The sequence below is a fragment of the Cryptomeria japonica genome, chromosome 8 (genome assembly GCF_030272615.1).
Source record: "Cryptomeria japonica chromosome 8, Sugi_1.0, whole genome shotgun sequence".
In the NCBI taxonomy this organism is placed as follows: Eukaryota; Viridiplantae; Streptophyta; class Pinopsida; order Cupressales; family Cupressaceae; genus Cryptomeria; species Cryptomeria japonica.
Window position 1 is genome coordinate 565101036 of NC_081412.1, and position 20933 is coordinate 565121968.

Sequence of the window (20933 nt, forward strand, 5' to 3'; positions counted from 1 at the left end):
AAAGCTTTCCTCTTGATCTCTCCATTATTCACCCTTTTTCACCATCATAGTACAGATCATCATGCTGAGTGATTTTGGTGGTTGTTTGCATGTTCAAGGTTGGTAAGTTGACATGTGGGAAGTATGTGGACAATTTATTTTGGTCTGCTTGGTTGTTTTTGGATCAGATTGAGCCGACTTGGGTAACACTTTTCATGTTGTGTGTTATGTATTTTTGGACCGACTTGATGAAGACCTAATTTGATGTTGCGGGTATATAAGACTGATTGATTTGATCATTTGGTAGATCGGTGGTTATGTGTGAAATTTGTATGAGAGATTGTACGCAATTTCGCGTGCGCAATTGAAGGATTTGTGTTTCGATTTACAACAAAATATCAAAACAAAGAAGAGTTGCAGAATTGAGTAAGATACCATATTTTGTGCTTAACCAGAATTGTTTTTGGCATTTTTAGATGTTTCTTATCAATTCAAACATTCCAATTATTATGTATAATCATCTTGTAAGGTAGTGAGCCTTATGGGGTTGTAGTCCTTGTAATTGAGTAGTGAGCTCTAGGTAGCGTGTCTGAATGCATGTGCATTCCCCTTAGGTAATATTTTAATACTTCTGATAGAGTATACTAATATTATGGGTTTTAATCCCAATATGGTTTTTCCCTTAAGTTGGGTTCCACATTAAAATATTTGTGTTATGGTGTTGCTAATATTTTCTTTATGTTTCTACACTTTACCTTTTTTCATTTGCATTAAGTGGTTGAAAAAATAGGTTAATAAAGAAAAATTGCAGAACACTAATTCACTCGCCCCTCTCAATGTTCCTTGATTCCAATAAAGGCGTCAAAGTTGGAAGAGAATATTGGGTGATAGGATGCAGTTATTAAATGGCTCTTCTCATAGTTTTATATGGTCATAAAAATATAAACAAACTTGAAGAAATGGTGGAAACGAGGGATAGGGCTAGCAAATTGGCAATGGAGGAAAGTGATTGATAGGATTTGGAAGGCTGCTAGAGATATGGCTGGAAAATTAGAAAAATGGGACAGGGTCAAGGTGATGTTGAATGATCTTAATGAGAAGCTATCTTAGAGGGTTGAAATAAATACAGTGACGAATCTGAAGGAAAGCCAAGTGGTCCTTAAAAGAAAAGTGGAGGAAATATCTATGTTGAGATAGGATATGGCTTCAAATAATTCAACCTCCTTACTTTCTATTAAGGAGGAAATTTAACATAGAAAGGTGAAGGAGAAAAGATGAAGAAAGTTTCCCTTTGCAATGGTGGATCCCCTTGCCTCTTTGGTTAGTGCTACCTTGGAATCTGGCACTCTCGTCTCTATAAAGGACTAACAAAAATTTTTCCTCTTCTCGTAAGAGGGTAATGCTTTTATATAATAGACCAACCTTTTGTGTCTTTGGTGGGTGTTTGTTTGGTTCTTGTCTTTTTACTTTTATTTTTGGTCTTTGTCTAGTTTCTAGAATGTTTTGGTTGACTATTTTTGTTTGGGTGCACATTCCTCATATGCTCTAGGTGTTGTTGTTCAATGGATATGTAGAGGTGATGTAGCCATTACCCGAAGCATCCTCAAAGTGAATAGTCTAGATTATGCGGCAAGAGTAACACAATGGAAGAAACAACACAAAACATAGAAAATGGAAAATCAGATATCCATATCATCATATATTCATCATAGAACACTCGGTAATATTTGGGTTACATATAGGCTAACATGCCCAGTTCAGGCTACAGCCCATAATATAATTCATCAGGACCTCCAAGAAGTGTCAAAATTACAATTTATGAATCTAGATAATCATACTAATTTAATATATCTTGAAGGATCACATACAAAAATATATATACCATCCAAAATACATTCGGGTCGGCCACAAAAAATTACATTTACCAAGGAAGGAAAATGAAATGTGTAAAATAGGTCGGCCGCAAAATGTGAAGATCGCATCCACGAAGAACAAACATGAAGTGAAGACCATAAAGGAGTGTCAAACAAGGGCCCAAGGACATCGATCATGGTGCCTAATATATTCGCAAGCCAAGAAATTGCTCCACATGAGAAGAAATCTCCAACATAGACGGTAAGCCCAAAATTGCTCTAGAAATAAGAAAAAAACACTCTGGAAGGAATAACTTGCTAGAAAAGAATCCAAATGAACTAGAAATCTGGAATTATTAACAAGACAAATCTGAAAATTTGATCCGGAACAAAAAAGAAACAACTAATAGAAGGAGCTAATAGTAACACAGAAACTTCAAGAAGAACAAAACTAACTGCAAATATTTTTGGTTGATGCAAGATTTCTTATAGACTAAATATGCTGCTATATCAGACACCCTAGGTAGAAAAATATGTTCCATGAGAGGTGATGAGGAGTTCTACAACAGATTGGAAGGATAACCTTGAACCAACCAACCTCTAAGGCTCACAAACTCAACCAAATCCCTACTTCCAAAGATCCTTACGCAACACCAAGTCAAAAAATAGTTCAAAAGACACTAAACAACACCCTAGAAGATTCAAAGGCTCCAATATATCCACTTACAAACAAAAAACACTTCTCAAGTCTTGTGTGACTACACACACCCTTGCATTCATATGTGGGGTCCTACTAGGCTTTAGGGGTTTGAATGGCCCACTTGACCAATTCAATACAACAACCCTTGGAGGGGTGTTCTCACAACACCTTAACACAAATGAAATAGGATTTCATGGTTTAGACCCATCGGAACACCAATTTTGACTCACTTTCTCACAAACAGAACCGGTTGCAATTAGGCCTCCATTTGAAGGAATCAGGTGATAACTTTTGACACCCTGAGGATATAGGCAAAAAGATTATATTTTCAAATACCCTTTTGGGCGTTCTTAATAATATCCAACTTTTCAGTACTAGACCAACTTGTAGATATCCCAACCAGTACTGCACTAACGGACATAATAGGGCTATTAGACCTATTTGACTGAACGCCTTCCACAAACTAGTTTGGTTCTCCTAATTGGTGACCATCATTGACCATGAAATGTTATGTAAACCTCCAAAGTACTCTTCTATCACATTCAAACCCATTTCCATTATTCTACCACTCAATTGCTATGCATTGCACTCATCAAACCGGTCTATCACATAGAGATGCCAGACATAGGGTTAGTTCTCCATCCTCTTCGCCCTGTTGTGTCCTCTTAATGGATTTTGGAATTGAAACATAATATAATGGCATATCACCTCCTATAATGCAAAATTATTCAACTTAGGATTGATAGGCCAAAACCCATTATTGTAGTCAAACCCTAGGGTTTTAGGCTACCCAGTAGAGATTTGCTTGTAAAATGGGGCATCGATTACTTCAAGAATTCACACTAAATGAAAAACAAAGGTAAAACAATCTAGTTTTAGGATCTATTCCATGAGCATTCTTTCCAATCCACCTACAGTATGTAATCAATAGATATTATACGGTTTCCTGAGTTTCCAACAGTTCTTGATGCTTCAATTTTCTTTCCAAATCAACCAAAATCAAACCACATCAACCAACTTACATCTTTTGGTGTTTTGTGTCATTAAAGGTGTCACCCCAAATGAAAACAACCTGCTCCAACTATTTTTCAAACTGAACTGACTGTTGGAGAATCATGACTTACAAAAAGTGCAAAATTAGATCATGACAACAAATTGACAATATGACAATTTTTGCATTATTCAACTAACTTAGACTCCTAGCTATCATAGTCCCCCAAAATGATTACATTTGATTCTAAAACATAAAAAATGACTCAAATAAACCTTTTTCCACTTGATCCATCAATTTAGACCATTGTGACCCTTATTGACTCAGTTTTCTCTACAAGACCCTAGGTGACAATTTGACCCAAACCTGGACAAACTTGTCATACTCCTAGGACACTAAATTAAAAAAAAAGGACCCATAGGGTCTTATTACATTCATCTTCAACTAATAGAAAATCATCTTGTCTTTGGCTCATTCCTTCAAGGGTAGGTGCTCATGCACCATACTCCTCGAGTGAAATTTGTCTCAAGTCCTCTTAGAGACCAACTTCTGCAAATCACCACCCTACTTTTTGAAATCTTCCTCCAACATCCATGTAGCTTCTAAGTCAGGAAGGCCTTTCCACTTAACAAAGTGCTCAAAATAAGTCTTGTGCCTTGTCTTCTTGGCTTCCCTACTATCCAAGATGCACTCCATCTTAGGTGGCTCCTTAGGTGATAAGTGCTTTATGCATTGCTTACTTTCTTGAATAGATTCACCTGCAAGTTCTCCTGCAATAGAAATCCTATACAATGTCAAATCAGAAACATTAAATATAGGTGAAATAGAAATATAATCAGGGAGTTCAATTCTATAAAGATTATGACCATATTTCTCCAAAATTTTACAAGGTCCAATCCTTCTCATCATCAAATTGCTATGGCTTCTCTTTGGCAACCTATTCTTGCTAAGATGAACCATGACCATATCACCCACTTGGTACTACACATCTCTCCTTCTTTGATCCACTCTTGCCTTAATCTTTTGATTGTTCTTATGTAGGGTATCTATGACTTGTTGGTGTACCTCTTTCATAGCCTCTGCAAATTCATTAGCATTTCTACTCCTCTTATCCAACCCCTGGACATCTCTTAATTTATAAACTCCTTTGGATGACTACCATACACAATTTCAAAAGGAATCAGAACTGTACTTTTGTTTGTTGAATCATTATAGGCATACTCTACCTGAGGTATCACCACATCCCAACTACTTCCATGCTCCTTTGTCAAGCATCTAAGAAGATTTCCCAATGACCTATTCACAACCTCAGTTTGGTCATTAGTCTAAGGGTGATAGGTGAAGCTAAAAGAAATATTTGTACCCAACCATTTCCACAAGGTTCTCCAAAAATGCCCTACAAACTTGTTGTCCTTGTCAGATACAATACTCAAAGGCAACCCATGGATTCTAACAATCTCTCTAAAAAATGATCCTTCAATATAGCTATCATCATTAGTGGTTTTACAATGAATAAAATGAGCCATCTTACTAAACCTTTCTACCACAACAAACACACTGTCATGACTTGTCTTTGTCTTGGGTAATCCCATCACAAATTCCATACTCAAACTTTCCCATGGTCTACATGGTATAGGAAAAGGTTGGTACAACTCTGCATTGGTTGAGACCCCCTTTGGTCTCTGACACACAGTAAAACTCTCCACAAACTTTCTGATATCAGTCTACATCCTTGAAAAAAAGTAAAATATCATAACTAGGTCCAAAGTCTTATTTAGCCCAAAGTGACCTCATAAACCACCACTATGTTTCTCCTTTACTACATTATCCCTCATTGAACACCTCGGGATACATAATTGACACCCCTTGAACAAAAGACCATCCTGCAAGCTGTAGTCAAAAAATTTGCCATGAAAAGCATTTGTAAACTCACATAATACCTTATATATATCCTTGAAATCTTGGTCCTCTTCATGCAATCCTTTGAGTTCTTCAACATCCATGCTCTGCAACTGCACTTCTTGCACTATCAACACCCTCCTACTTAGAGCATCTACAACCTTTTTGGCTACCCCTTTCTTATGCTTGATTATGAAGGTGTATTCTTGAATACTTTCAACCCATTTCATATGCCTATGACTGAGCTTCTCATGTCCATTCAAAAAACTAAGAGCATGGTTGTCAGTATACATAATAAATTACTTAGGAAGCAAGTAATGCCTCCACTTTCTCAGAGCTTGTACCATGGCATACAACTCTAAATCATATGAGGAATACTTCCTCTTTTCTTCATTTAGTTTTTCACTAATAAAGGCCATTGATCTCCCCTCTTGGGTCAATACTGCTCCTATATCCAACCCACTTGATTCACATTCAATGGTGAAGACCTTACTGAAATCAGGTAATACTAGGACTGGGTACTTGGCAACTTTCTGTTTTAAACACTCAAAGCTCTCATTTACTTCTTTGGTCCACACAGACATCACATTACCACCACCCTTGATGGTTTCCAACATAGGTGCATAAATATCACTATAATTCCTAATGAATTTCCTATAAAATGTTGCCGAACCATGAAAAATTCTTACCTCTCCTATTGACTTAGGTGTAGGCCAGTTCAAAATAGCCTCTACCTTGGAAGAATCCATCTCCAAGTCACCCGTAGAGATGACAAAGCCTAAGTACACCAACTCTTGCTTCATGAAGTCACACTTTTCTAAATTTATCATCAACCTCTACTCCTGTAGCCACTTCAAGACTATCTCCAAGTGTTTCAAGTGCTCCTCATGTCTCTTACTGAACACCAATATGTCATCAAGGTAGAATACCACAAATTTCCCTATAAACTCCTACAACACTTCATTCATTAGTCTCATAAAGGTGCTAGGGGCATTTGAAAGACCAAAAGGCATCACAAGACACATACAACCCTTGATTGGTTTTAAATGCATTATTCCATTCATCCCCTCTCTTATCCTTATCTGATGGTGCCCACTCTTCAAGTCAATCTTGGAGAAATAGGTAGCTCCCCCAAAATAATCAATTAGATCCTCTATCTTAGAAATATGAAACCTATATCTATAGGTTATCCTATTGATATCCCTAGAATCAGTGCAAAGCCTCCATTTATTATCCTTCTTTGGGGCTAAAATAGTAAGTACTGCACATGGTCTAAGGCTCTTTCTTACAAACCCTTTATCAAGGAGCTCCTGAATTTTCCTACCTATCTCTTCATTCTATTGTGGGGTCATTTTATATGATGCCTTGTTAGGGAGTACCGCTCCTGATATGAGGTCAATTTGATGAGTAATATCTTTGATAGGTGGTAGGGAATTAGGTATGTCTTCTGCAACCACTCCTTTGTACCTCTCTAGCAGCTCCCTGACCTCCTTAGGTCCTACCTCACTTACACCATTCTTCCTTTCTTCCTTGGGCTTCACAATCAAAGAAAAACCTACTCCACCTTCCTCCTTACTGTATCAAGGAATTTTTTTTCCCCCACCATCATCACATTAGATCCTACATGTTGTGGGTCTCCTTCTACTACTGACTATATCCTAAAATTCACACCATCCTTTTGGAAAGAGTAAGTATTCTTTTCTCCATCATGATGAGCCTTTCTGTCAAACTGCCATGGTCTGCCAAGAAAAAGATGGCAAGCATCCATTGGAAGGATGTCACACAACATTTTATCCTTATACCCCCCAATACTGAACTCTACCCATGCTTATTCATTGATGAGTATGTGTTTCCCCTTGTTCAACTGACCCTATATGGGAAACTATGGGGTATCCTCTGTTGCTATTTTGGATGTGTTGCACTGGTTTTGTCATTGATGTCAAAGGGGGAGAGATATCTATGGAAAAACACTTTATCCTTTGGGGAGAGATTATTCATTGGGGGAGAGATTGTTACTCTCTGTATCTGTATTTTGGTTCCTGGTTATTGATCTCTTTGGGAGATTTTTGGTTTTTGGTTTTTGGCATTTCTGTTTTGGCACTTGAATGGTTTTTCCATCTTGTGTTGCCATCAATGCCAAAGGGGAGATTGTTGGTATTTTGTATGTGTTGCACTAGTTTTTTCATTGATGTCAACACTTGTCAACACTTGTCGAACACTTATCAGCACTGAAGATCTTTGGTTATGTTCACTGACATGTTCAGTGACTTATGCAAAGTCACCGGTATCTGGTTCATCGACAAGTCATATTATTCACCTGCACTGAGGATGACTTGGAGATTACTTTGTTATGTTGAAGACATTGATTGGACACTTGGTTTTAGTGATTTGGTTATTGGTCTAATCGAGTTTGCATATTTTTTGTTACCGACAAATACGTCTAGGTTATGGACCGGCAAGCATCATCTATTCTAGATTAGCACAACACGTTATGGAGATAATTTGTTATTATTGTAAATGCATTGAGATGACATAATGAATCGCATATTGATTCATATGTAATTGATTTTATTGTAATATTCTTAGTGAGCCGACATACACAATTGGTCTTAGGTTTTGGTATAAATGTAAGATCTCATTTGTGAGATTGATATGGGAAGGTAAGAAGGATTGTAATAAGGTATATGTGAATATAAGCAGAGATATACACACAGACATCATTTGAAGAATGAAGGAAGGTTTTGGAGAAGACAATCAGAGCTTAACCGGTACTGAATCCAGCATATGAAGATGTTATTTTGAGCAGTACATTATCATTGGATCTAACCATCCAATTGTAGTCAATGTGACTCCCATCTTGTGATTGAGGAGTGAGCTCTAGGCAGATGGCCTTTCTGCATGTGCAGACCCCATATTGTACACATATACTATCTATAATAGTATCATTTGATTTAGGGTAAGGTTTCCCACTGTGGTTTTTCCCCTTACAGGGTTTCCACATACAAATATCTATGTTATGAGTGTGGATGTTATTTGTCTTTCCGTTTCATGCATTAAACTTTACCGATACTATTATTTACTGTTAAACTCTCAACCGACATTAAGTTTGGTTTACCGGTATTATGAATCAAGTTTAATTAAGTTGTATTTGGGTTGAAATTAATAGATAACTGATTCACCCCCCCCACTCTCAGTTGCCTCGAGGTCCTAACATCCTCTCCAAGTTCAACTTGTTTATTACTTCCAAAGATACAATGTTTTCAGTAGACCCTGAATCTATAACAACTTTACAAACCTTACCTTGAATCTTGCAGTTGACTCTAAACAAATCCTTTCTTTGGGGTGGCTTAGTCTTCACTGGTTTGTTTAGCAGTTTCCTTTTGATCATTAGGTTCTCTCCCATCTCTGATGTCAAATTCACTTCAAGAGATGTCACACTCCTTGCATCTTCTTCAGTCAAAGTGGTTCTCCTCTCACCACCCTGAGAAGTTGAGGCCTTCTCTAGACACTTGTAGGCTGGGTGCCCCATTTGATTGCAGTTATAGCATCTCATACTGGAGAACTTGGATGCTCTCCCTAATCCATTTTTCCCACCTCTTCCATTAGGTCTTCTCCCATGGTAGCCTCCTCTACTACTTGAGTCCCCAACTTTCTCTCCTTGGCTAGACTCACAACTAGACCTTTGGTTAGGATTTCTTCCTCCAAAACTGCCTCTACCTCTAAAACTTCTCCCTCCTTTACCTCTATTACCATGCTCACTTCTTGTTTTTAGTTTCTCTTCTGCCCTTAGGGCTAATTGAAAACACTTGTTCATTGTCTCCAGTGCCAAGATGCGGATCTCATCCTTGATGTTCATCCTTAGGTCGTTCAAGTACCTAGCCACTTTCTCTGACCCCTCTTCTTATCTCTTTAATCTAAGACTATTTATGATACTCCTTCGTATATGAATTCACATCAAGTTCTCTTTATCTAAGGTTCTGCAACTTTTTATACATCTGCACTTCATAGTCAATGGGCATGAATTGTGCCTTGACTTTATCTTTCATCCTTTCCTAGGAGGTTATCATACTCTTTCCCTTCTTAACTCTCTCCCCTTGTACATAGTTCCACCATGTAAGAGAAGACCCCTTCAACCTTGTTTTCTCCAACTTAACTCTCTTGTCTTCAAGGATTTCTTTCTACTCAAAATGATTGGTCTATGTGTCAATCAATTCTATCACCTCTCATGCTTCCATACTTCCACTATATATAGGCAACCCATCAATGGTGTCCCTATTGACTCACCTCAAGGTATCTACAAATGCTCTTTGATATATAGGTATCTCCTCTACCTGCTTAGGAGCTTCCACATCTTCTTTATCCCTTTCTTCATCAGTTTCACTTCCATCTTCCTTATCCTTACCCTTAGTATTTTTCAATTCTTCAAGATTGGACTCAAGCATCTCTTCAATCAACTTCTTCACCGCATCTTGTGACATACTCTTAGGAGGCATTTTATCAACCCCTGTTTCAATCTCTTCCTCTGACATACACTAAGACCATACCAACCAAGTGATCTTCAAAATTCTTCTCTAATACCAATATGATGAGGAGCTCTGCAACAGATAGGAAGGATAACCTTGAACCAACCAACCTCTAAGGCTCACAAACTCAACCAAATCCCTACTTCCAAACATCCTTACACAACACCAAGTCAAACAAACAGTTCAAAAGACACTAAACAACACCTTGGAAGAATCAAAGGCTCCAATATGTCTACTTACAAACAACTAACAATTCTCAAGTCTTGTGTGACTACACACACCCTTGCATTCATCTGTGGGCTCCTACTAGGGTTTAGGGATTTGAACAGCCCACTTGACCAATTCAATACAAAAACCTTTAGAGGGGTGTTATCACAACACCATAACACAAATGAAACAAGATTTTATGCTTTAGAACCACCAAAACACCAATTTGGACTCACTTGCCCACAAACAGAACAGGTTGCAATTAGGCCTCCATTTGAAGGAATCGGGTGATAACGTTTGACACTATGAGGATCTAGGCAAAAAAATTATATTTTCAGATACCCTTTTGGGAGTTCTCAGTAATATCTTAGTGTCTGGTACCAGACCAACTTGCAGATATCCCAACCAATACCGCACTAACAGACCTAATAGTGCTATTAGACCTATTTGACTGAACACCTTCCACAAACTAGTTTGGCTCTCCTTATTGGTGACCATCACTGACCTTGAAATTTTATGTAAACCTCCAAAGTACTCTTCTACCATATTCAAATCCATTTCTAGTGCTCTACCGTTCAATTCTCACACACTCGACTCATTAAATTGGTTTGTCACATAGAGATGCCAGACCTAGGGTTAGTTCTCCATCCTCTTCGCCCTGTTGTGTCCTCTTAATGGATTTTGGAATTGACATATGATATAGTGGCCTATCATCTCCTATAATTTAAAAGTCTTCAACTTAGGATTGATAGGCCAAAACCTATTATGGCAGTCAATCCTTAGGGGTTTGAGGGTTTTAGGCTACCTAGTAGAGATTTGCTTGTAGAATGAGGCAGCGATCACTTCAAGACTTCACACCGAATGGAAAAAAAAGGTAAAATAATCTATTTTCAGGATCTATGACATGAGAATTCTTCCTAATCCACCTATAGTATGCAATCAACAAAAATTAGACGGTTTCCTGAGTTTCCAACAGTTCTTGATGCTTCAATTAACATTCTAAATCAACCAAAATCAACCCACATCAACCAAATTACATCTTTTAGTATTTGGGTTCCTTAAAGGTGTCACCCCAAACAAATAAAACCTCCTCCAACCTTTTTTCAAACTGCACTGACCATTGGAGAATCACGACTTACAAAAAGTGCAAAATTGTCATTACAACAAATTGACAATATGACAATTTTTGCATTATTCGACCAACTTAGACTCCTAACTATCATAGTCTCCCAAAATGATTAAATTTTATTCTAAAACATAAAAAATGACTCAAATAAACCTTTGTCCACATGATCCCTCAATTTAGACCATTGTGACCCTTATTGACTTAATTTGCTCTACAAGACCCTAGGTGACAATTTGACCCAAACATGGATAAACTTGTCATACTCCTAGGATAATGAACTACAAAAAAAGGACCCATAGGGTCTTATTACATTCATCTTAGACTAATATAAAATACTCTTCTCTTTGGCTCATTCCTTCATAGGTAGGTACTCTTGCACCAAGAGGAAACTCATGAACATAGAAAAGGATGTGGAATTCACTAACTTTTATTTCTCTTTATCTCCCTTTACTTGCTTCACAACTACACATTGTATCTGACTGTTACTCTCTTTCTTCTTCAACTCTGATTTATTTCTACCACAAGATTTTATCTAGTCTACAACAATTGCCTTAGCCTTTCTACCATTTGGTACCACCTTGCTATCAGACATATCCCCTAGATCCTTCTGCAAATCCATTCTACCATCCAATGTATCCTCTGCAACCTGCTTCTTAGGACTGTGGTTCTTCACAAGATTCAAATTCTTCACTACCTTCTTCTTCTCCTTCAAAGAAGCCAAAGTAAACTTTTGCCCATCCTTCTAAATAGTGATAAGATTTCTTCTACAATCATAAATAGCTCTTCTATCAAATTGTCAACGTCTACCCAACAAAACATGACAAACACTCATAGGCAAAACATCACGCAAGAATTCATCCTTGAAAGGTCCAATATTAAAATTCACCAAGAACTACTCTCTCTCTCTTCCAGCTTATGCTCCTCTTGCAACTAATTCACCTGGTAAGGGATAGGATGCTCAAGCCTCTTCAAACCAAACTCCAATACCATCTCCTTTGATACCACATTATCAGTACTTTTAGTATCCATAATAACCTTACAACACTTACCACCTGATTTGCAAACAATCCGAAAAAGATTCTTCCTATGAGTAGGTCTGGTATCTTCACCATTCTACTCCATCAAGACTCTTCTGAACAAAAGGGACTCTCCCTACTTTATTTCTAACACATTCTCTCTAGTAAGTCTAGCTTCCTGATCCTCATTTACCATGAAATTCCTTGCCATTCCCTTCTTACACTCAAAAGATCTATGTCTGGTTTCTCCACACTTGAAACATTTATCCAAGAACTCCTTACCGGTACCTCATTTCCTTTGTGTCTTTACTCCATTTAGATTTTGGTTCCTCAGAAGTCAGCTTCTCCATATTTCCACTCATATGCCCTCTATCTACTACATATTTTTCTTTTCCCTTAGAGTTATTATGCTATCTTCTTTTCACTTTATCCTCCACCTTCAGTGCATATTGAAAATCCTCGTCAACTATAGAAATCTTTAGCAATACTCATCTCATCATTAATGTTAAATTGGAGTCCATTTATGTATCTGGCCACCTTCTCCCTATCCATCTATCGATGACCGGACCTGATCATCACCTTATAGAATTCTTTAGTGTACTCTTTTATACTCATGTCCTTTTGCTTCAAGTTCTACAACCTTTTGAACAACTCCAATTCATAGTCTCTCGGACTGAATTTAGCCTTCAATCTCGCAACAATTTGTCTCCATGAGGTGATTTTAATCTCACCATTCCCCACTCTATCTCTTTGCAACTCTTTCCACTATAAAGAAGCATGCTTTTTTAACTTAGTTTGTGCTAATCAGACTCTTTGTGGGTCCTTCACATCTTCAAACTCAAAGTAGTCCTCCAACTCTCCAATCTATTCTATCAGGTCTTCTAGATTCAACAAACCCGAAAAGTTAGAAACCTCAACTTTATGAACTTTACTCACTTGTGCCACCTCTCTAAGAAATATTTCTTCACCCTCATCTGCTAGTCCTTCTACTTCTTCGGCCTCAATCTCTTCTCCTACCTCTTCATATTCATCCTCCAATTCTGGATTCCTCTACAAACCAACCAACGCATTTTGAATCTCATTCCTCATCTCATTCTTGAAATCCTCCATCATCTGCTCTACCCTCCTAGGGTTCATCCTTCTAGGAGGCATCTCCTCCCTTTGCTTCGGTGCAACTTCCTCAACTCAGTGATCTGACTACAAGGTTTCAATTACCTCTTTGTTGATGATCTATTGAACACAGAAGCAGTCTATGTCAATTCAGTGATATGTTCACCCAAAGGATTACCTCAAGGTTTTCAACTAGCTCTAATGCCATCTAACACAGCCATGACCTGAAGGATCCTTAAAGAGAATAGGCCAAACCATATAGAAAGAGTAACACAACGGAAGCAACAACACAAAACATAGAAAATGGAAAATTAAATATCTGCATCATCATACATTCATCATATAACATCTAGTAATATCCGGGTTACATACAGGCTAACATGCCCGATTTAGGTTACATCCTAGAAGACAATTCATCCAGACCTCCAAGAAGTGTCCAAATTATAATTTATGAATCTAGATCATCATACTACTTCACTATATCTTGCAGGATCACATACAAGAATATATATACCATCTAAAACACATCCAGTTGGCAACAAAAAATTGCATTTACAAAGGAAGGAAAATGAAGCATGTAAAATAGGTCAGCCCCAAAATATGAAGATCTCATCCACCAATGACAAACATGAAGTGCAGACCACAAAGAAGGGTCATCCAGGGTCCCAAGGACATCAAGCATGGTTCCAAATAGATCCGCAAGCGAAGAAATCACTCCTCGTGAGAAGAAATCTCTAACATGGACGGTAAGCCCAAAACTGCTGTGAGACCAAGAAAAAGACACTCCGAAAGAAATAACTTGTTCGAAAAGAATCCAAATAAACTTGAAATATGGAATGATGAACAAGAACAAGCTTGGAAATCAAAAATTTGATCTGCAAAGAAAAAGAAAAAATTATTGGAAAAGCTGAAAGTAACACAAAAACTACAATAGTAACTAAACTAAAAGCAAATTTTTGGTTGATGCAAGATTGCTCATAGACCAAGGATGTTCTTGCATCAAAAGGTTTGAGTCTATCCCACTTTTATTAATCAAAACTCTTTCATGATTTTACTTTATCCTAGAGAAGACATGATTTAACATTAAAATTACACAAAAATCCCTTAAAGTACTTGGACTTACACCCTAATATCACCATGATAACATTAAGTATTCAAATAAATATACATACATGCATACGTACACATGCACACACACATATTTTTTGTTTATGTCTAGTTTTGGTTGTTAATTTTGGGTTTTCTCAAGCTCACGAGACCCCTATTTTCTAGAGGTGCCTTGCTATGTAAGGGTTCGGGCCCTTTCTTGATTTATTTAATTAGAATTTCACAATTTTGTGGTAAGATGGCCAAGTTTAAATGTCCTTTGATCATTTTGAGATGCTATTTGATCATCATGTGCTAGTTCAATAGTCCAATTGTTGAAAAATATAAGAAGCCATGATTTATTTTTTTAGATGTGAACTTGTCTAATTAATATTTTTGTTTTCTCTATCATGATTTTAGTGAAAAGTTTGTTGTTAGTCTAATCAGTTTTGGCTAAGAATGACTTGTGAAAATACATCAGACATTTTCATATTTTTCAGATGTAGGTATAATTGTTTGAAGTTGCATGTATGAGTAATTTTTGTTAAAATTGATATGATTGGGGTATATCATTACAAAATGACATTGGTATATAGTAGTTCTTCTCTTTATAGGAATCCAATTATTTTTGCATGTGCTTATTTTTTAGGTATTACAAAATACATTGGCCTATGAAAAGTCTTAAGAGAACGATGAAGATAATAATGGTTGTGTGTGGGGAGAAAATAATGATGGTATTCCCTTGGATTTACTATTGACACATCCATTGAGTCTTTTAAAGGTGCAAGTGCTAGTAATTAGATAATGCATATTTTTCATATTCTATGCGACTTATCTTATCTTTAACATTTTAAATAACATACAATTTCTTTCTTTGGATGCAAAGTTTGATCCATCTTATTTTGATTATTTGTGTTAATCAATGAGTTTAATGTAAGGGATTGAAATCAATAAAATTATTTGTTTTAAGTTTTACTCAAAAATATTTTTTTGATATTGCTTTTTTGTTTTATTTTGAATAATAATACAATAAATCATATATAAAGAATTCTTAAGTTTTACAAAGACAACAAAACAAAAAATCATGAATATCAATTTTAATATTTATCTCAACAATGCTTACATAATAATCTTATTTATATTTAACTTATATCACTTATGTTTTAACATATAGTAGTTTTTTTTTAAATATTCATATCATTGACACTCTACTTCTTAATCTCATTATAAATTTATAACTATGTTTCTAACATAACAATTTTAAAATAAAATAAAAATAATAACTGAAGACTAATTAATATTTTATTATTTTGAAAATCTATATTTAAAATATTTGAACTTAAACACTTATTCTTAAAAGTATATTCCATATGAATTACCATTTTCACATTACCATTAAAATTATGATTTACTTTTTATTTATAATAAACTCTAATAATTGAAAAACACGTATTCTTAAAAGTATATTGCATATGAATTACCTTTTTCACATTACCATTAAAATTATGATTTACTTTTTATTTATAATAAACTGTAATAATTGAAAATAGCATGTGATGCCTTACACCAAATGATGACTTATTTATATGACTCTACCAAACGATAGTTTATGCCACCATATATAAGATACTAAATACTGTAATCAGCTCATAGCTGATTATTTGGAGGTATAGTCCCGTATATATCTAGGGACAGAATACAATACTGTAGTCGGTGGTACCAGAGGGACAGGTGAAAGTGCTGGAAGAATCGTCCTTGGCATAACTGTAGGCCTGAGGGCACTGATTCTTGAATATCATCGAGTAGCTTGAGGGAGAGCAGTTGTCGACATGGGTGCCTCTGCAGCAATACTCATCAGTTTGAAAGACAGTGCAGGCACTATTGCATCCGCCATCCACCTTCAATTGAGCAGGGCATGCAGCATTGACGTCGGCTTTGCATGCAGGGGCGACGCACTGTGAATTGGTGGGATTGATGGAGAGAGGAACGTTGAAGCCGTCCACCAGGGAGACATCGTAGAAGTCCTTGTTGCCATCTCCATTCAGGGTGTACTCGGCCAGCGTGGTCGGAACGCCTCCCGAGACTTGACAGCTCAGTTGGCTGTTGCAGTCACCGGTTTTACAGGTTCCTCGGCCGCTCGCATCAAAAGAGCAGCCGGTTCGGCCCCAGAATCTTGCTCCCTTTGTCCCAGCCGGCACATCCACAGGCCATGTCTGACCTTGGTCCAGCTGCTGCCCTCCTCCGGGTAATCCTGCCGCCCAAACTGTGTACCCGCACTGGTTCTTTAACTCAAACTTAACTGCTCCCGCCTCTGCAACAAAACACACACACATATTATTATTGTGAGCCTCGGATGCATATAGTATTCAACCCACAACTTTTATGTTGTAAATACAGCTTACCTTGCATATGAAGAGATATGGCCACTAGTCCAGCGACAAGAAGAAGCGCAAGATCTGAAACTGTTGCCATTGTATCGTCTGGATTGAACGATTGAATGAAGATGGATAGATTGGGTATATGAGGACGGATTATATAGAGAATATCTCTCCGCAAGTTACGGCTCCAGAAGCCGTGTATCTTACGAATCGCGTCAGCATTGAAATTTTCTCCTTGAAAGTTTGTAGATTTTACTGTTTGAATTGTTCATTCTTCGAGATCATATTTAGTATGTAAGAAGTCATGACATTTTGGATCATTTCTATGATCAATTTCATAATCATAGATTTTAAATATCTTAAAAATATAATACACAATTTATGAACTCTAAAAAAAATTAAATGTCTTTTAAGTTTTCTGATCATCTCTCTACATGACTTCAGGTCCATTCATGTGTCAGCTTAACAAAAATATCCGATCATAATGACTTGACAGCTTAACAAAAATATCCGATCATAATGACTTGAAGGACTTCTTAAACGACAATGTCTACCCAGATATCAGAATTAACTGAGTGTAGTAATTTCTGGATACTGGAGAACCCTAATAGCCATCATCATTGAGAGGATGGATATAATACGATATTAAGTCTATTAAATTTAAGTTCAAGATATCCAATTTCATCTTAATGTTTTTATTGATCTAAACTAACATAAGTTTCTTAGATATATCTATCGAGAAACTTCAATCTTAAACTATTTCATTTTAATTAAAAATTATTTCATTTATTTTAAAATTATTATAACTCTATATCTTATTACTCCTATAAAATAGCTCTCAACATAACAATTATAACTCCATTCTCAAAATTGATAGATCGGGTAGTCAAGGAGGCGGCTTATTATTTTTATTGATAAGTGAGCTCGACGCGTTACGGGAGAAGCAAGGAAGCCAAGGAAGTCAAAACCGACTAAAAGCCGCCTATCCCATGAGAGCCCCAGTCTTTTTCTATTCGAAGGGTTTAAGACTCCTCTTAATTTCCTACTTTGACAATTTCTGCATTTCTATACATTAATTGGATCTATCCACGTCAACATATTTTTATTATTTTTGTATTCAAAACAGTGATCTATGATTTTCAATAATTTCAATACCAGTGACCATGCATGTTTAATTTAGTTAATTATATTCAGAGAATTTTTATAAAGGAAGTTACCGAGGAATGTAGACTCAAACATAGCCTTTTATACGATAGGTTATTATTTATAATATATTTATTGTTTGAAAATTAAATTTATAAAGCGTATTATCATATATGATCAGTTAATAAATATTTTATTTAAATTATATATATATCCAAACATTTAAATATATTATATATTAAGTTATTATTAGTTATTAGGTATAAATAAGTATTAAATTTGATTAAAATGATATTTGTGTATACATTGAAGACATTAAAACTTATTTTTTAATTCATTGAAGATGTATTTATTTTTATTTTTAATTAAAAGTAGAGATTAAAAAGTATTCTCTTTTCAATATGTTTAGATATTTATAAATTAGTAGACAACATTCAAATGTGCTATAAAATTATTGATACACACAAATATCTATAATTCTATGTCATGTGTTAGACATTTGTAGTTTTTAGAGTAATTTTACATTGTATTGAATGAATAGAGATATACATATTTATGTCTATAGACCATTTGATTATACATTTAGATGCTTTTACTACTTTTCAAGAATTTTATAAGTTTGTTCAGTTTAAGAATATCAAATTGATTTCCTATGAATGAAACAACTTTAAAGATATTTTAATGCATTTGGATGTTTACTACTTTTTTAACATTACAATCTATTTATACGCAATTATAATGTGCTGTTAGAAATAAAAACACGAGGCACATAAATATTGACGAAAATTTTCAAAATATGTCAGAAATCAAATGTTAGAATAATATAAAAAATAAATAAATTGTTAGAGTTATCTTTTATTAGCTAATAATTATTTATTTAATTATTAGTCTATTATACTCTACACTTAAGTTAAACTTAGGAATCTTATAATTCTTTAGGGTTTTCACCTTTAGGGTTTCGAGTATCCTTTAATAAGGATTCTCTTTTTGCAATTTCATAACAATCGTAACTATTGAATTGCATTCTTGTTGCACAATTAATATGACTCCTTTCTTCTGGATCTTTGAATTCTGGCCTCCATAGCTATTATGCTTCTCTTCTTTTGTGACAAGTTTGCATGCAAGTGATCCTTGGGAGCTATAAAGTTGATTTTTCCTCAACTCCTATATGGTATCAGAGCTCCAGATCTACTTGCCCCTATTCTCTTCATGAGAGATTTTTGGTCTTGTTCTTCAGATCTATGTATTTGGAGATCTGTGTAGTTGTTTTTTTTCACTTTTGTGGGTAGCTGTTTTTTTTGGTACCTTTTTGTGCCAAAAGGACCTCATGGTTGGATTGAGGAGGCCAATTGCACAAATTTTGATATATAATTAGATATTTTTTGGTGAAGGTGTACTCAGAGGCAAAAAAATGGTTTTCTAAGCCGTACGGCCCTCTATACGGACACAAGGAGGTATATATATATATATATTTTACGGGCCTTTTTATGGCCTGCCCCGACTGCTGTGCATTGCAGACAACTAGTGGTCTCCATAGCCGCTGCGTAGCTGCTAGCGGCTAGCGGACCGCTAGCAACCCCACCAACCTCCACTTCTAGTGGGCTCCTCTATGCTCCGCCCTCCGCCTGCGCCACCCCTACACCACTCTCGTGCCGCCCAAGAGCCATTGACCAATGTTTGACCCTCCCTTGTCTTTTCAGGCCATCGGTTTTTTTTTGCATGTACAAGATTTTTTTTTTCGACAAGTTTTTCTTGGCATACTCTTTTTTTGCCTATGACGATCATACGGCCGTCAAATTTATGCTCTCAGTTTGTTGACGTCAGCACTGTGTGGGTAGTCTTTAGGCTCCTTCTGGGCAAATCCGGAGCACCTTCAGAATTTTGGCCATATCTTGGGCACACGGAGGCATTTGTTGACAAACCTTATATCGTCGGAAAGCTCTTTCCGAGCTCTATCTAGATCTGGAGGTTTAAATTTTTTATTTTTCTTTATTTATGGTTTTTTTTTTCTGTCAAAGCCATAGGTTCATTTTTGCACTCTGGGAAACATAACTTGAGCATCCGAACTCCATTTTTCTAAAACTTTATATCGTTGGAAATCTTGTTCTGTGCACTTTCCAGTCATATGAGTTTTCTTTCCAGATTCTGTTCTAGGTATATTTTATTCAGTGTTTTTCTTTTTAGCACTCTGGTGAATATATTAGATGCTTCAGGTCCTGTGATCTCTTTCTTTGAGTAGGATATCTTGTCTTTGGTTGTTCTTTCTATATTTCCAGCCTTACGTCTCTTATGATCATTGTAGACATTTTTTTGTAAGCATTTTCTTTATGCAAACACACTGAGATAAAGTGCCACTATGCATTGTATACTTGGGATCTTGAACATCTTGTGCCTTATTGTATATGCACTACATTATAAAATTCCATGGGGGGGTTGATGTTTTCCTTTGTTTTCCATCAACCTTTGTCACGTGAGTGTTCCTTACACGACATTATCCTTATGATGTGTGTCAAGTGAGTGTTCCTTCCATGACACTATGTACTTTCTCTACACCTTCGATGTTCCTAGTTCTTTGTCATGCAATTCTTGATAGTATTCAGTTTTAGTGTACATGTCACCTCTCCCTTGTTAGCATTATGGGGGGTTTCTCTTTTTGTTCTAATGATTCCTTGATTCGTTGGATCAACTTTTAAGACTTTGGTGTTTTATGCCATTTGTATCTTAGAGTTAGTTATTTGCCTTTGTTTACAATCTAATTCAAGTAGTGTTATTTGAGTGCACTCATGCAGATTAAAGTCTTCTCTATCTGATCATCTTCTATTTTAGTGGAGGTTCTTCTGATCAACAATTATTCTTCGATAGTGTTTGCAGGTTCTTCATGCTTCAGCGATTCTTCTGCTCTTCTTTTGTTCCTATTTTTTG

General features: G+C 36.1%; 1 protein-coding gene across 1 annotated transcript; it reads right to left on the reverse strand.

Annotated features, from left to right (window-relative positions):
• Positions 1–15987: 15987 nt before the first annotated feature.
• Positions 15988–17011, reverse strand: LOC131067038 (pathogenesis-related thaumatin-like protein 3.7). Its single transcript, XM_058001971.2, has 2 exons — positions 16893–17011; positions 15988–16801 (listed from the first exon to the last, which is right to left on the reverse strand). Exons 1-2 carry the CDS (start codon positions 16960–16962, stop codon positions 16176–16178), a joined length of 696 nt encoding a protein of 231 aa, XP_057857954.2. The 5' UTR covers positions 16963–17011; the 3' UTR covers positions 15988–16175.
• Positions 17012–20933: the final 3922 nt, after the last annotated feature.

Bases quoted from the DNA above. Each gene is read 5' to 3' on its own strand.
- LOC131067038 (XM_058001971.2), bottom strand. From the start codon at position 16,962: ATGGCAACAGTTTCAGATCTTGCGCTTCTTCTTGTCGCTGGACTAGTG. The intron at 16,802-16,892 runs GTAAGCTGTATT...GTTTTGTTGCAG, and splicing joins CATATCTCTTCATATGCAAG to AGGCGGGAGCAGTTAAGTTT.